The following is an 18,023-nucleotide window of genomic DNA, read 5'->3' as shown; positions in this document are numbered from 1 at the left end:
TGAACATTTCTAACAATTTATGATCCAAAAAACATGATGTATTTCAGAGGAAAGACGCATTGTTGTCTTGTGTTACCTGGCCAACGCTGGCACAGCAGTGATCAAAAACATTCACAACAGTTTAGTCATTTTTGTTGGGCTGCTGACTGAGCACATTTGTGTCATGGTAAAGGAATGGTCAGCTGCATATTGTCACATACGGTTTGCATTATGAGAACAGAATGCTAAAAGAAAAAAAATGGAAACATGAGAAAACTCCAGATTTATTTCTCTAAAAAGCAAGTTTTGATTTCACCTTCACCAACACAGGACTTTTTGTTTTTATTTATTAATTTAATCTTTATTGTATTTTTTATGCCATTACCATTTAGTCTCCTTATAAGACAGGACTTCTTGATAATGGTGCATATATTGTATTTTTATGATTAAATAATCATTTTCTATGATTTTGTAAGATGAGTTAAGTGGATAGTTTCCAGCACTTAAACGATTGTACTTTGCCAATATTCCTATAATTTTTAAAAATGTGTGTTTTAATGTAGGCTTCTTGTCATTATTATTCTCAATATCAACACCATAATTGAAAACACGGTATTTGTAAAGTGCTTTTGCTCTGCACTGTGTCAAGGTCATTGGGAAATTTACCTCACCTCTTTTCCCAGTTTATTCTACTCTTTGCTATGTCTTCTAAGGTATACTAGGAGAAAGAGGAATAAATTTTATTTTCTAATACTTTTAAAAATATATTTTGTTGATTATGCTGTTAGACTTGTCCCAATTTTTCCCCTTTAGCCCCCCTCCACCTGGTAACCCTGGTTCCCTCCAGCAATCCTCCCCCTTTAGTTCATGTCCATGGGTCATACATATAAGTTCTTCGGTGACTCCATTTCCTATGCTGTTCTTAACATCACCCTGTCTATTCTGTACCTACCAATTTGTACTTTTTAATCCCTGAACTTTTCCCCTCATTCTCCCTATTCTCCTTCCCAACTGATAACCCTCCATCAACGGTGTTTAATCCATGGCCCACTGGTGGCATGCGGCCCAGAATGGCTATGAATGTGGCCCAACACAAAATCGTAAATTTACTTAAGACTTTTTTTTTTGCTCATCAGTTTTTGTTAGTGTTTGTGTGTTTAATGTGTGGACCAAGGCACCCCTTCTTCCAGTGTGGCCCAGAGACACCAAAAGGTTGGACACCCCACCTCCAAGTGATTTCCATTATCTATGATTCTGTTCCTGTTCTGCTGGTTTGCTTAGTTTGTTTTTTAGATTCAGTTGTTGATAGTTGTGAACTCATTGCCATTTTAATATTTATAGTTTTGGTCTTCTTTTTCTTAAATAAGTACCTTTAGTATTTCATGTAATAATGCCTCGATGATGATAAACTCCTTTAGCTTTCCCTTGTCTGGGGGGCACTTCATCTGCTCTTAAATTCTAAATGATAGCTTTGCTGGATACAGTAATCTAGGTTGTAGGTCCTTGCTTTTCATCACTTTGAATACTTCCTGCCAGTCTCTTCTGCCTACAAAGTTTCTTTTGAGAAATCATCTGAAAGTCTCATGTGCACTCCTTTGTAGGTAATTCTCTGCTTTTCTGTTGCTGCTTTTAAGATTCTCTCTTTATCTTTAAACTATGGCATTTAAAAAAAAAGATTTTATTTATTTTTAGAGAAAGGGGAAGGGAGGGAGAAAGAGATGGAGAGAAACAACAATATGTGTTGCCTCTCTTGCTCTCCCAACCAGGACCTGGCCCAGAACCCAGGCATATGCCCTGACTGGGAATCGAACTGGCATCCCTTTGGTTCACAGGCCAGCGCTCAGTCCACTGAGCCACACCATCCAGGGCTAACCTTTGGCATTTTAATTATGATGTGTCTTGGTGTGGTCTTCTTTGTGTTCATCTTCTTAGGGCCTGTCTGTGCTACCTGGACTTGCGTGTCTATTTCCTTCACCAAATCACGGAAGTTTTCTTTCATTATTTTTTCAACTAAGTTTTCTATTTCTTGCTCTTTCTCTTCTCCTTCCAGAACCCCTATGATTTGAATGTGGGTACCTTTGAAGCTGTCCAGAGACACTTTAGCCTATCTTTGTTTCTTTGGATTCTTTTTCATTCTTGCTGTTCTTACTGAATTTTTTTTCCATATGTTCCAAATCATTGACTCTCAGCTTCATCAACTCCATAGTTGGTTCCCTGTAAATTTTTCTTTATTACACCTAATGTAACCTTCATTACTGCTTAAGTATTTTTTATGCTGTTGAAATGTACCCACTGAGTTCCTTGAGCATCCTAGTAACCAATGTTTTGAACTTTGCATCTGATAGAATGCTTATCTCAATTTTGTTATTTTTCTGGAGCTTTTTTCTTTTCTTCTATTTGGACCATATTTCTTTGTCTCCTCATTTTGGCAGCCTCCCTGTGTCAGTTTCTATGTATTTGGTAGAGCTGCTTTGACCCCCTATCTATTATAGAAAAGAGCACTGGTTATTTGGATGGGGCAGAGCCTTAGGTAATTGCCAGGGTGAACAACCTGTGTGAATCAGGTTGATAGAGTTCCTGATATGATGTCACTGCTCTGTGGCTCTGTTGCGGGGAAGGGATCAGAAAGAGGACAGTGCCTTTTCCTGGCCTCTGAGGGTTTATCCAGGAGGAAGGTGAACCCCAGTACTTGCCTGATACCAGACACTTCAGTTTCTCCCTGTATGTCACTGGTGCTCTTCTAGCAGCTATCCTGGTGTTGGAACCCTGATTTGATCTCATGATGAAGTTTCCAATCACCAGCTGCCCATAGTTGCAGCCTTCTGAAGCATCTGAATGGTTTCCACAGAGAAATATTCAACCTTAATGCAAAATTTGATGCAAGTTGCTTTACTCACTCAGTCATTTTAAATGTGATGGCCACACAGTACATATGCTCACTCAATAGCATCTACCACCCCCACTGACTAGTACAGTGAAGTCGTCATTGTTCATGCATGTGCATTCCAGCCCACTCTCTTTGGCTGCCAGGTTACATCAATGTTGAACTCAAACCATTTTGTTATGCTAATATTGGGTTTTTCCCAGACAGACCTTTTATGTTTAGAAATGTTAACACTAATAAATTAAAATTATCATTGCACTATAAATTTATTTTACCCTTAAAATTATTTTAGATTTTTTTGCTACTTGTAACACTTTTAAAAAATTTTGACAAGAATATTTTTACATCGTTAGATCTGTGCTTTTATAACAATCAGTACATACATAGGTTGGTAGATTTGACTCAATAACCCTATCTTTTAAAACTTTGAAGCCAAAATTAGGACTGATCAAAGATATAAATGATCATCACAAATCCCAGAGTACTAGGTGCTTTGAAGCTTCTTTTGTTTAGCAAAGGCTAAATAATAACAATTTTTAAAAAGATTTTTTAAAATTTATTTTTAGAGAGAAGGGGAGGGAGAGAGACAGAGAGGGGGAAAAACATCACTGTGTAAGAGACACATTGATCAGTTGCCTCTCACACACCCCTTACTAGGGACCTCGTCCACAACCCAGAGACATGTGACCTGACTGGGCGTTGAACCTGTGGCCTTTCAGTTCACAGGCCGAAACTCAGTCCACTGTGCCATACCAACCAGGTCAATAACAATCATTGACATATTCCAAGACACAGAACAAGGACTATATGATTTGGATTATTATTTTTTTTCTCTCTGAATTACTTGCTGAAAGGAAAACATCACTTTAATTACAACCTGATACCTCCATCTGTTTTTTAGTCCAAAGGAAAAAAGGAGATTACTGCACTAGTGGAATGGAGGTATAAACAAAAATTTTTCTGGCCAGAAGGTTTCCTTGAAGAAAGGGTTTGTTGAGCCAAATGCAAGACAGTAAAACGCCAGTTCATGGGGCATGTAGTCTAAATCACTAGCAACCCAGCTGGATGGAGTAGGCAATATGTCCACTATTCTGGAGTTGATGGGCTCTTTTGTACATTTTGTTTGGGGAAGGAAAGATGTATGTTGTTTTGAAATAATTGACATAGGCTACAGCTAAGCAGGTGAAAACAGGTGAAGCAAGGGCAGTTCCAGGATAGGTGGATAGTCTGTAAAGAAGAAATATTTACTACTTTTGATTGGTTGTTTGTAGGCAACAGTCCTGAAAGTTCATGCATGAGCAGGATGTGGTGGCATCTGGTCCTCCTTATAGAAGTTGATTAAAAGCTCCAACATACATTGTTAGTGAGATGTTTATTGTTGGTTGGCCCCACAGCTATTAACTGGTAAGGACTCTTATCTCTTCCTCTCACTCTCTAGATTTCTGTAATTTAATTTAGGACATCTCATCAATTTTCTCTTGTCAGAAGCCAGACATATGAAAAAGAGAAAGGTCAGGGTTTCAAGGTTTTCGGTAGGAAAAGATCTTCTGGATGAGAAATGTGAGGTTTGCTCATTGTAGGTGCACATGCCTGAGTGCCCTTGTGTCTTTCTCTTCTGCTCTGTATCTGCCGCTGCCGCTGGACTTTAGCTCCCCAGCCCAGACTTACCCCTTCTGGAAGATCATGGTGAAAAATGTCTCACTGAAATTGGGTGAGAGGGTTTACTGGTGAAAAGATGGGGAAGTCCAAAACTTAACATATTTCATAGTACTAACGTATAAAGGTAATCAGTTATTTTAGTTCCTGCTATTTGTGTTGAAATCCACACTAAGCACAAGGATACTAAAGTATATCTTTTCCTTTTGCCTCTTATTTTTAGAAGATCTTCAAAAAAGCCTTCTTAGGTCTAAATGTTCCGGTATGAGAAACATGATGTATGAGAGTATATATGTATGTGTATATTTTCCCTTTGGTCATTAAATTACAAACAAGTTTTCACACTATGATAATTTAAAAATAATTCTAAAACAGTAAATTATAATCAAATATTCATGTTAATTACAATAAAAGGATATGATAAGGAGAGGAAACAATTATTTAATGTAGTTTTCTAAGGCTAGACCAATTTCAAAGGTACATCTTGTTTCACTACATGGAATACAATTTATCAAGATCCTTTTTTCTTTTTTTCTCTTTTTTTTAGTTGCCTGGAAAAACCTCAACTCTTGTTGATGACTCTGTACTGTTCTGCAGTTGAGTAGTTAATGTGACTGGAGCAAACACACACAAATCCCACGACCTTGTCAATCAGTCTCATTTTAGGTTTAGATTGCAGTCCTCATCACCTCACAGAAGTTACCCAGAAGTTCACCTGCCTTGCCTCTTCAATTTGCTCCTTTGATTTAGGAGATTGTTTTCTGTCTCCCTTTCCTCTCTCCTCTCTTCACATCCTCCCATCTTCTTTTCTCTGATCCCTTCGTGTTCCTCACGCAGAGCTAATGACCTATTTATTACTTATTGATACAAATACATGCAGTTAGAAGAGAAATTCCATATTTTCTCGTCTCTAAATCTACTGTACTAACAAGGTTTAAAAGCTCTGATGCCTCAGCCTTCCCTTTTGTTGTGATGAGTGAGCTCCATCTCTTTGTATCTCAGGGCAGTCACTTCATTTGTGCCTTTGACCATATCTGTTTACGCCTGTTCAAGGAATTTGTTCCTGCATTTATCCTCTGTCTTTTCTGTGTCATCAATTTTCTCCTGTTAAAGTAATTTTCCATCTCCATAAACACATGTGCAGCAGTGCCCAATGAAAGGTCTGTTCCTTGAGTTTGTGTCACCCTTTGGTTTTGCCTTATTTCTTATTTCCACTTGTAGAAAAATTCCTCGTTTCTCTAGTTCTTGTCTCTTCTTCCTCACATATTATTCTCTCATGAACCAACACCAGTCAAGCTGTTCCAGCCCCTTCACCCTGAGAGTGCAATGTGAGAGTCACCAATAATCTTCATGTTTTGAAACTCATATCATTTCTCAAGCTTGCCCTTTGTAGACAAGTCAGTATTATTTCATCTTCTCTTAATGAAAACATTCTTCATTTGGATGCAGGCATTCACACTTTCTTGGTTTTCATTTGACTTCAGGGGCTGTTCCTTAACCATCTCCTGCTTTGATCTTCTTATTCTGACTAATCTGTAAAGTTTGGCATGCCCTTGGTCTCAATCATTATTTTTCTACTTACACCTGCTTTCTAGCTGACCTCATGAACTATGCACTGGTTACTGCACAAATTATCTTCCTATTCGTATTCTACCTGACAGTCCAGATGCCTCTCCCCAAACAATTCACTCAATATCTCTTCTTCAATGTCTAGTAAGTATTTAAGAACTAACATATTTAAAACAGAAGTTTTGAATTCAACCTTTCAAACTTAGTTTTCCCCAAGTGTCCCCTTCTCAATAAATGGCACTTTACTCATTTAAAAAGAAAAGAGAAAATAGTGGATGTCCTTGAGTTCTCTCTCAATATCCATCCATCAGTTCGACTGGTCAGCTCGCCCTTTGAAATATAAATCAAATAATAATGCAAGGGGTCTGAGGACATTTCAGACTGGAACAAAGTAACCAAAATTTCAGGAACTTGGTGGCAAAAGTTAAAAGAGGTATCTATAGCTCTAATGATAATTCAGAGATGCAGTGAGGATGATGGTAATAATTGGGATTGAACTAGAACAAAGCATAAGTGTGGGGATGCGGAAGCTGTTCTGTTTCTCTGAGATAAGACAGAAGGAGAAGAGAATAGGCAAAGAGATTAATGACTGGGTGTTTGTATTTCAGTCTTAAAGGGGGTGATCACATTGCCTGTTTGACTAGTGGAGGTAGGAAAAAGTGGGGAATATTAAAGGGCTGGCATCAATCATCTCAGTGAAGTGGGAGGCAAGATTATCTCCCAGGATATGGCTTGACAAGAGCAGAAAATATTGGAAACAGCTGCTAGGAGGTATCAGAGGACAAGGAATAAAAGGCACACTAAGTCTAGCAGCCTTAGTTGTACGGAAAGTATGATTTTTCTCTCCCAAATGAGTTTCTGCTTTCTCCTGTACTCAGGGGCAGGGGCTCTGACATTGCCACATAAATGCACCACAAGACTCCACGTACCTGGACGGCTAAATAGAGAAGAATGGCAAGAGAATGCCAACCTTGTTCAAGATTTATGTATTGGTGGCAGGTGCAAAGTATTGAAATAATCATTTTCCTTTATGCCATTCTTTCCTCCTTTCTTCCTCTTTATTAGTCAGTTGTTTAATGTACATATTTTTGTTTGTATTTTATTCTTTTATAATTACTGTTATTTTGTATATGTGTTGCTTAATTTGTGGACTACCTTGTTTACCTTATTTGTTGCAGTTAGCATTGTGTCTTAAGATTTATTCATGTTGTTATATGTACATTTAGTCATTATTTTAAATGGATTGTTCTACATAATATTCTATGGTATATCTATATCTATCTGTGTCTACATCTATATATCTATATCTACATCTGTGTCACATTTTGCTTCTCTCTTCTACTGATGGTAGACAACCAGATTGCCTCCACCCCCTTACCTTCACACACAGCAATGAGATTCCTCACATAGATCCTTTTGTGGATCTATGACAGTTCATTTGGGATGAATATTCAGTAATGGAGTTTATGAGTTATAGGGTGTATGAACATTCAATCTGCTTATCACTGTGGTTTGTTTTTCAAATGAACAAATTAAAATTAAAAGGATAACAGATTAAATTGAGAGTTTATCTGTTTAATCTTGGAAAAAAGTTTATCTATAAATCATACCCATTTTGCAATTTAGTCTATTTATGTTGCTTTTTACAATTGTAGTCATTATATTTTCCTACAAATATTTTCTCTTTTGTTCATTTACTAATGACTTCTTATTCTTTCTCATTTACAAATGTCTTCTTCCTGTTGGTGTATGAAATGCCCAAACCTGTAGAGAATTTCTTTAATAGTTTATTTGAGCCCAGCTGATGACACATGCAGGAAGGCAAGATCCTAAATGCTCTAGAGAATAACAGCTTTGCAGCTTCTTTTATGCATCTGAAGTTACGGAAAGAATTAAACTAGGAGGGGTTTGAATTACAAGATAGTTCATGAAATTATATGATCAATTTATTTAGAAAGTGTGTCAACCTAGATGCGCAGATACAATGGATGGGGCTTACTTATGGCAAAGATAAGTCTTTTACTAAAGAAGTTATATGCCTGGAGCATGACTGCCTACCATGACCTGCTCAGTTAGGAATGTATGGTCACATCATCCTGTGAGGTTCCTTTCCATAGAACCCCTTTTATCCACATTCTTCTGTCCCTAAGTATATGCTATCTACATTTTCTTCTAGTCTTAGAATTTTGTTTCTGTGCAGAGTTTATCCTATATAAAGAATATTGCTCTATTCCTTATGTGTTAAATTTTTTCTTCATTTTTGGTTTTGAAATCATCATAGAGGTTGTTTGATATCAGTGGAACTTTTGTCTGAAAATATGCATGACTTTATCAAATTGTTCACTAACTTAAGTTGTTTCAATAGATTTATTCCAATAGATGAACTATTTCCTATACCAGAGAATGATCATGACTATTATTGGCCTGTTCATGTGTTCTTTGATGAAAAAGAGAATTGTCTTTATTTGCATAATTTATAATAATCCTGTGCCATATGTGTAATGATGCAAGATTATATTTTTTAATTGGATTAATGAACAACTGTAGAGCATTTCTTAACTCCAAAAAAATCTCAAATTAATATTTTGTATTGAACATTTTCAACACATTTTGACAGCTAAAATATGTGTTGGTATTATCATAAATTGTATATTGTTTTAGAATATTTAATTTGTCTATTCACATTGTAATTTAACATGTATTTACTGTAGGTATCAACTAGATGTTAAGGATGTAAAAATCAAAATTACTATTGATTTTAGAGAGAGACAGAAAGTGGGGAGAGAGACAGAGCAAGAGAGAAACAGAAACATCCATTTGTTGTTTCACTTATTTACACATTCATTGGTTGATTCTTTTATGTGCCCTGACAAGGATCGAACCCACAACCCTTGCTATATTGGAATGATGCTCTAACCAACTGGACTACTTGGCCAGGGCAAGATAACAAAGTTTTTAAAACCCATATTAAATTACTTTTCTAGGATATAGGACATTCTGTTTGCAATTCATTTGATGATGAAATGAAAGCATTTATTAGTGCAAGAGAATAAGCTCCATTTAAGTAGATATAGTGAATGAAAAATTTGCAAATTATTTCAGTGAAGTAGGTTGGGGTTAGTTGCAAGAAATCTTTCTGAATCTGACCAAATGGATTGTCAAATACAGTAAAAAACAAATCTGGATGTAGGTAAGGAGAGACATTATATGGAAAGATTACTTCAGTAAGGGGAGAGTGTGATTGCAATAAAGTGGTTTGCTCACCCTCTCAAAAGCTAACAAGGGCTTTCTTTTTATAAGGAGGAGTTAAATAAGGCTACAAATAATAGGATATAGGAAGGTGGATGATTGAGGTGGTGTGATTAGGGACTACTGTAAAAACCTTTTGTCCTGACGTCAACCTATTCTTAGGAAAGGCTCTAAAGGAAGGGTTGAGTCCTAAGCTGAGGGTGGGTCAAAATTCAGGAGCCTGGGGGAAGGAGAGAAGTTGAGCTAAAGTTTGGTAAAGTAAAGGTAGCAGCAGGTATTTCATCCAGATTGGTTACTGACACAGTTTAGCTAATTATTTATGAAGCAAATAATGGGAATTTGGAGGGTCTTTGTCTTGCTTCGTCCTAAGTAAACAAGGAGAGTGCCCTGAATCTTATCTAAGTCAAATGGGGAAGGGTGGTTCTTTGCAGTAAGCCATTTCCAGAACACAAAAGGGTGGGGGAATTTCCTTAACCTTTGTTATTTTCCAGGATCACAGAGCTCAATATTTTCAGGATGGAAGTAAAGATAAAGAGATTTCCCAGGAGAAATATTTTGGCAGCTATATGTGAAAGACTGGTAGAAATCCACAGGAAGACAGCCCCAGAATTAAAGAAGACCATAGTCCCACTAAGGTTAAAAATAGGGCAGGCATGATTGTAGTGGCAGAAACGGAACTCATTCTTAGCTGTGGCTCAGCAGTATTGTGTGTGGGCAAGTGCAGTGGCCGCTAACAGCAAAGAGAGCGTGATATCCCAGTGTAAATATTTGGAAGCTTTGTTTTTAAAGATTAGATTTCCTGCCAGTCAGTTCCCTTCCAGTGAAACCATTCACATTGTGGGATGCTCTGGGTATCAAGGGAAAATATATGAGAAGTTCCTGCTGAGGACTCCTTTAAAAGCTGATAAAAGGAATAATCTCTCTCCGTTCTCTCTCTCTCTCTCTCTCCCTCTCTCTCTCTCTCTCTCTCTCTCTCTCTCTCTCTCTCTCACTCTCTCACTCTCTCTCTCTCCCCTTCTGTCTGTCTCCCTGACTTGATGAAATAAAACTCTATCAAAACAAAAGTTTATAAAATGATTAAAATGGTAAATCTATGCACATTTATAATTACTGATTGTTAAAATTAAATGCAAGAAAAAGAACTGGGCTTACTGTACAAAATACTGATCTAAAAACAGCGGACATTAAAGCAAGAGGTTTAAATTAAAAACAAAAATTGGTTTCAAGTGAAATACCCTAATAAAAAGCAGAAAATAAACTGAAATAAAAATTTTCATATTGTTGTTTGTTGTGTAGATCAACTGAATTTTCAAACAATAAACATGTTACAAATTTTAGTCTTTAAGTCCATGAAGCCTTGAGTCTTAGACTCTTGACAGCTTTAATTGAGCAGTCAAGCTCTTCTATTCTAGTCTTCCAAAGGAACTCAGATGCTTTTCCAGATGACGTTACCTCAGGAAGTGGATCCCACAAGTTAGCACTCTTAGGATATGAATATCAAAGTGGTTTGTGAAACCACCAAAACAATGGGTCTAAAATGATGCAGTTCTTATGTGTAAAATCAAAATTAAAAGCAGAGAAATTATACTGTTATGATTTTTAAAATGGAGAAAGTATAAGTAGGACTTTTCTACAAAGAACTTCAAAAGGAAACAACCCAGGCTACGTGTGTGTGTGTGTGTGTGTGTGTGTGTGTGTGTGGTTGGCCAAAAAGTTCGGGTTTTCTTTTTGCTTTGTTTTCTTTTTGTTAAATGACTCTAGTAATGCTTACTTGTCTTTAACTTCATTCGAAACAATTTTGTTAGATTGTATTGTGACAGCTGTCATATTAGCATGAATTAAAAAAGAAAAAAGAACTTATCAAAATTGGGGAATTTTTGTGGAGCCATTTTAATATTGAAGAAAATACACAACATATTCAGCATATTATGCTCTATTCTTTCAAGAAAGGGAAAAATGCAAATAAAAAGCAAAATAAAAAAGGTTTGTGCAGTGTATGGAGAAGATGCTGTGACTGATCAAATGTGTCAAAGTGGTTTATGATGTTTAGTGCTGGAGATTTCTCACTTAACAATATTCCACGGTCAGATAGACCAGTTGAAGTTGATAGCAATCAATTTGAGACATTAACTGAGAACAATCAACGTTATACCACATGAAACATAGTCAGAATACTCAAAGTAAATCAATAAAGTTATTAGTGAAAATGAATACATGTGTCTTTTATTTTATAGAAAAAACATGTGAACTTTTTAGCCAGCCCAATATATTTAGTAGAGACTTACGTATACTATTGTAACTAATGTTTGTTTCAATATACAGTTTTATTTGTTTTTTAAAATTTTTCTGTTAGCATAATTAATTTATTGTATGATTATCTTATTTTAGAGAAAGGTAGCTGACCTCCCATTAAGGATATAAGATAATGAAGAAAACTTAGGGAAAGAATGGTTAATTGATCACTGAATAAACTTTTAATTAAAAAAAAATCTCAGTATCTAATTATTGGGACAGACTGCTAAAAGCTTGTCAAAGTTTAGGGCAGAATTTTATAGGCACTTGTGAAAGAGCTGTATTGGGATACTCATCAAACCCATGCAGAAGAGATTGCCCAGACAGATTGAAAATCCAGTACATCTTTTTCTCTGGAGCTTTCACTCTTTGGTCTCAAGGAAGCGAAAGGACTTCATTCGGGATGCTGAGTGGTGGCGCCACCTCCAGGCGACATATAGGAACAAGGGGTATCTCTGCAGTACCCAATCTCTGCACCAAATATTGTGATATCCCAACATTGCCAGAATAATTGCCCACTTATTTATTGCACAACACTTAGAGGTTTACAGCTGTGGAACTGACTTTTGAATACACTTCATCATTACAGCAGAAAATTGTTTTTGTCAAATTTTGTGGCTTTCATTGTTAGAAAGGATAAAGCTGTAAGTGTCCATTTTTCCTTTTGATTCATTCTAGCCTTAATTTTGACTGGACTCTTGGCACTGGAGGAAACTCAGGCTGTTTTAATTTTGCTTCATATACCTGGTGTTTCTGGACCTTGTATATTGTTTCGGTCACATATAAGGCATTCTGAAGGGTTGGCCACAAGATGGGCGGCCCAAATTGCTCCCCTTAGACATTCCCTCACTCCCAGTCAAGGGTGTTGCAGTGTGGGACATAGAGGGCTCCCTGAAGGCTGTTAGTCGTGTGCCTAGGAGCCTCACACCCATAATCAATCTGCACCACACGTGCTCGGCCTGCTCTTTTGCTCTCAACCTTCTTTCCTCCTCTCACTTTTAGCCTTTAGCCATCTGGGAAATAGCTATTCACATCCACTCTGATGCTTTCCATTGAACAAAAATGGTAATTCTGTGCTTCATCCACTCATTTCCAATGATATTGACCTCTTCATAGGGATTGTCCCTGTCCATAGAGTCCCAAACCCTTCCCCCCTCCCTCTCATAGATGGTAAGTTTTTTGAAAACAAGGATGACATCATACTTATTTTTACTTCTTCACTCCTCTAATGCTTGCCACAATGTGATCTTAAGGTGCATCTATTGAAAGATCAGCAAGAAGAAAAAAGAATTTTTAAAAATGAGGGTAGTATAAGCAGCCTTTGGGACATCTTTAAATGCACCAACATCCAAATCATAAGGGTGAAGAAGGAGAAGAGGAAGAGTGAGAAATTGAAAACTTATTTGAAAAAATAATGAAAAAAAACTTTCCTAATTTGGTGAAGGAAATAGACATACATATGTCCAGTGCCTTGACATACAAGTCCAGGAAGCATAGACAATCCCAAACAAGTTGGAGCCAAAGGGGACCACACCAAGACATGTCATAATTAAAATGCCAAAGGTTAAAAATAAGGAATAAAGCAGAGAGTTACCTACAAAGGCATTCCCACAAGATCGGCAGCTGATTTCTCAAATGCACGCTACAAGGGACTGGCAAGAAGTATTCAAAGCATTAAAAGCAAGGACCTACAACTTAGATTACTATACCCAGCAAAGCTATCATTTAGAATGGAAGGGCAGATAAAATGCTTCCCAGATAAGATAAAACTAAAGTTCATTGTCATCAAGCCACTATTATATTACATGCTAAAGGGAATTATATAAGAGAGAGAAGACCAAAACTATGAATATTAAAATGGCTGTATATTCACAACTACCAAGAAGTGACTCTAAAAAACAAACTAAGCAAACAAGCAGAACAGGAACAGAATCATAGATTTGGAAGGTTATCAGTTGTGGGGGGGAGGGAGGAGAATGAGGGGGAAAAGGTGCAGGGATTAAGAAGCAGAAATGGTAGGTACAAAATAGACAGGAGGATGTTAAGAACAGTATAAGAAATGGAAAAGCCAAAGGACTTACACGCATGACCAATGCATATGAACTGAGGGAGGAAGATTGCTGGAGGGAATGTGCCCTGACTGGGTGGAAAGGGACAAAGGGGGAAAACTGGGACAATTCTAATACCATAATCAATAAAATATATTTTAAAGAAAGAAAAATTAAATAATTGTTTGTGTCATATCTGAGATATGGGCCAATATTGGAAAACACAAGAAGGAAAACATGATAAACAATTATTCCTCATTAGGGAATTTTAGAAAATAGTAATGTTGCTATTCCTCAGCAAATTATATATGTATATTTAGCACATATTATGTGGCTTCCTCTCCAGGCAGTGTGAAGTTTCTCAGTTTTTGTACTGGTTAGTTTTCATTGGTTATTCTTAGATATCATTTATCTATAAAATCAAAGACTATTGCAAATTGCAGTTATAAATATAATGGAGAAAAATATTATATGATATCTTATAATTGGGAGATTTGCCCATGGAACCTTTACAACAGACACTGACTAGATCAAGAAGAGTGTTAAAAGTGAGCTAAGTAGGATTTTGGAGGCTTTGAAGTTCCACTAACGAGACACTGCTTTACTTTAAAGTATTTAGCAACCTGGAGGAGTTAATGCAGGACCTAAAATTATTTGGCATTCTTTCATAATTACCTTCCTGAATTACATATTCAGAAATGCATACAAAAAGTTTGAGAGTAAAAAATACATCTTGTGTACATTTATGGGTGAAGCAACTTGTTTATTTTTCACTTCACTTAGTTTACTTTCCTAGAACTAAAGCTAATGATTAGACTTCATTATTTTACTAATATTTCTTATCTCTAGGTGAACAATAAGATTTTTAAATGATTTATGACTTATATGTGAACTATATCTTAATCAGTTTTTTGATTTTTAAAAATTGTAACCCTGAAGCCCTGGCTGGCATAGCTCAGTGGATTGAGCGTGGGCTGCTAACCAAAGCATCACAGGTTCGATTCCCACTCAGGGCACATGCCTGGGTTGCAGGCCACAGCCCCCAGTAACCACACATTGATGTTTCTCTCTCTCTTTCTCCCTCCCTTCCCTCTCTAAAAATAAATAAATAAAATTTAAAAAATTGTAACCCTGAAAGAATTCCAGGAAAATTTGATTTTTAAATGCACCTATAAGGATAAAAATGAAATTCAGAATTAGCTGTTGTACAGGTTTGAATGGTCATACCATACCTAGTTTCTTTAGTCATAACAATATGATTTATTTTTTATTTTAATTTTATTTATTATTTTTTTTTAGAGGAAAGGGAAGGGAGGGAACAGGAGAGGGAGACACACATCGCCGTGTGAGGGATACATCAGTCTGTTGCCTCTTGTTTCCTCTTTCATGACCCCAGCTAGGGACCTGACCTGCACCCCAGGCATGTGCCCTGACTGGGAATTGAACCAGCTTCCTTCCAGTTCACAGGCCGGCACTCAACCCAGCAAGCCACACCAGCCAGGTCAAGTTTTTTTTTTTTAATAACAACTTGGGCAGCAGGTTGCAAATCAGGAAACTGCCATTCACTAAAAAGTTACACTAGAGTTATGAAATAGTCTATAAATATCAGTGGATTTCCTTTAGTAAATCAGTTTTCCATCCTAAGTGTGCTGGATTTATTTAAGGAAATGATTGTTGACTCCAAACTTTAAAAAAAAATTAGGCCTACAAAAGATTAAATTTATAGAGTACTTAATACCAATTGGCCTCACAGTGTTTTGTCAATCTGGTTGTTGATTTTCAATGAAATTTGGAATTAAAATAATTCATATAATGATATACCTTTAATGTTTATAATGCACTTTAAATTTTTATTTACAGATTTAAAATTCTAATTGGCTTTAAATTTAAAATGATAATGTTTCAATAAATTATGAATTATAAATTTTTACTGATCACATATTTATTTTTTAATATAACTACACTTACATATCAAGTTCATTTATAAGTTTTCTAATGATATTTATAATGTAAATATTTAATGCAGAATCTTGCCTCTGGATTTTTTAAAAAGATAAAACTAAAAAGCATATCATGGTGTTTAATAAAGAAGCTCAAAATGAGCCTTAAAAAATCACTCTTTCCCCCATATGTAATGAGCTTATCTGTTCAATTATTTATTTATTTATTTATTTATTTATTTATTTATTTATTTAAGTTTCTGTTCTTTAAAGATGTTGCTCCTCTGTCTTCTAGTTTGCAACATTTCAGATGTGAAAACTGCTGCCATTCCAATCTTGTCCTCTATACATAATGTGTCTTTTTTTCTAGCTGCTTTTAATACTTTCTCCTTGTCCCTGGATTTAGGAAATTTGATTTTGATATGTCATATGTGTAGTTTTCTTATTTCTTGTATTTGGGGTTTATTAAGCCTCTTGAATCCCTGGGTTTATATTTTTGGAGAATTCTCAGCCTTTATTTCTTCAAATATTTTATGCTCCTCTTCTCTCTCTCTTCTCCTTCAGGGAGTATTTGACAACTTGTAGTTTTTCCACAATTCAATGACCCCTTTTCTGTCCCTTCTCCCTTCCTTCTTCCCCCTTCCCCATTCCCTTTCCTCCTTCTCTCTTCCTCTTTTCCCTTTCTTTCTTCTTCTGTTTTGTCTGTTACATTTTAGATAGTTGCTATGCCTGTGTCTTCAATTTCACTGCTCTTTTTTTTTAAATGTCTTATCTGCCATTAGTCTCATCTAATGTCCTTTTTATGTCATACATCGTGTTTTTCATTTCTAGAAGGTTTTATCTCCTCTGTTTATCAGTAACTTCTTACTAATAATCTATGCCCTAGCTTCTTGAGCACATGGAATGTGTCTGAGTGTCCTTGGATCTCACTACTATCATGTATATTATTTTTCTAGATCACTTTTGATTGATTTTTCTCCCCATTGTAGGTTGTATTTTTTATATTTTGTATGCCTGATTTATTTTCTATTCACAGCCAGATATTGTGAATTTTACCATGTTGAGTATTGAATATTTTTATATTTCTTAAAATATTTTTGAACAAAGTTTTGGATATGGTGAAGTTACTTGGAAAAGGTTTAATTTGTGGAGGGTCTAGTTTTTAAGATGTGCTAAGTGGTGCCAAAGCCTCAGTTATTTTAGCTTTTATTTTTTCCATTTGTAAGAAAATTATTAATAATCTTCCTGATGTCCTATGGATTATGAAGTTTCCCTCCCTCTCTGTTGGCTCTTGTGTGAGCTGCAAGACTCGTCTCTATAAACTCTGTGGAGACTCCTTCCTCAGTTTTGGTTTGTGTACTAGAGTTTTTTCTCCTTAAATTTGCAAATAACTCTAATTAGTGATAGATATATAATAGGAAAAATACAAGGAAATTTAGGAACTTCAAAGGAATTTCATTTGAGATATTGTTCTTATCTGCTGTGTCACTCATAATATTGAGTACTTATGTCTATTCTTACCCTGTGTCCTTCAGGAGATTTCAGAATATTGTTTATCAACATTTTTTAAAAAATATAAAAGACTGTGATTAAAATGCATTTGCACAAAATGTTGGTCAACATTTCTTCATTTATGATTTTTAATATTTTGTTATTTTCATAGGCTATAAAGTGTGATTGAATCGAACATCTATTTGGCTGATCCTCATCATGAACCGTGCTTTTAGCAGGAAGAAAGGTAAGTGTGCCCGTTGAATGGCTCTGGGGTCAGTTCAGTATCACTGTGGAAGGCAAGCAGAGATGTTGTTAAGCAATCGGTTTTTCCTATTACCAAACCATGTGGCTCAAGAATGAATTTAGTATAGAGCACGCAAATTTACAAACATTGCCAGTTAACCTTTTTTTGGTCATCACCCTAATGAAAATAGTTATTTAATATACTTTGTTCAGAATACACTTTTAATAGTATGTCCTCTGATAGTTTTATTCTGAGATGTGAAAACTGCAAAAAATAAAATGATCTGAAGCTAGTTCTAACTTCACCTTATGTAGCCATATAACACTCCGGGGCTTACCTAAGGTTACCTTGATTTAAATTCACTCCTGTGTATGTGTATGTGTATGTGTATGTGTATGTGTATGTGAGAACACTTTACTTTTTACTGAATAATAGGTGAGGATTGATGATAGGTGAATTGATAGCAATGAGGCTAAATTGTTTGTTATTAATTTTAAGGTAGGGATTTAAACATATATATTATATATATAATTATCAGTATGGGAATGAAACAGCTTTCATTTTTGTTAAGGGGGAGGATAATGTCATTTTATAAAATATGATGCACTCATAGGAAAGACAGAAAAACTGGATAGTTTTATATAGTCAGTGAGGACAAAATAATGTAC

General features: G+C 35.8%; 1 protein-coding gene across 7 annotated transcripts in view; it reads left to right on the top strand.

Moving 5' to 3' along the window:
* Positions 1-18,023, top strand: part of GULP1 (GULP PTB domain containing engulfment adaptor 1) — a 219,195-nt gene that overhangs the window by 110,023 nt on the left and 91,149 nt on the right. For all 7 annotated transcript variants that reach the window (XM_045830886.1, XM_045830867.1, XM_045830895.1 and 4 more), the window contains exon 3: positions 17,281-17,355. In XM_045830886.1, coding sequence (XP_045686842.1) covers positions 17,328-17,355 — 28 coding nt within the window. In that variant the 5' untranslated portion in view covers positions 17,281-17,327. The remainder of the gene's footprint in view (positions 1-17,280; positions 17,356-18,023) is intronic.

The sequence above is a fragment of the Phyllostomus hastatus genome, unplaced genomic scaffold (genome assembly GCF_019186645.2).
Source record: "Phyllostomus hastatus isolate PE091 unplaced genomic scaffold, TTU_PhHast_1.1 phas_contig_1, whole genome shotgun sequence".
Taxonomy (NCBI): Eukaryota; Metazoa; Chordata; class Mammalia; order Chiroptera; family Phyllostomidae; genus Phyllostomus; species Phyllostomus hastatus.
The sequence above is the reverse complement of the archived record's forward strand: the minus strand, read 5'-3'. Positions and strand labels throughout refer to the sequence as shown.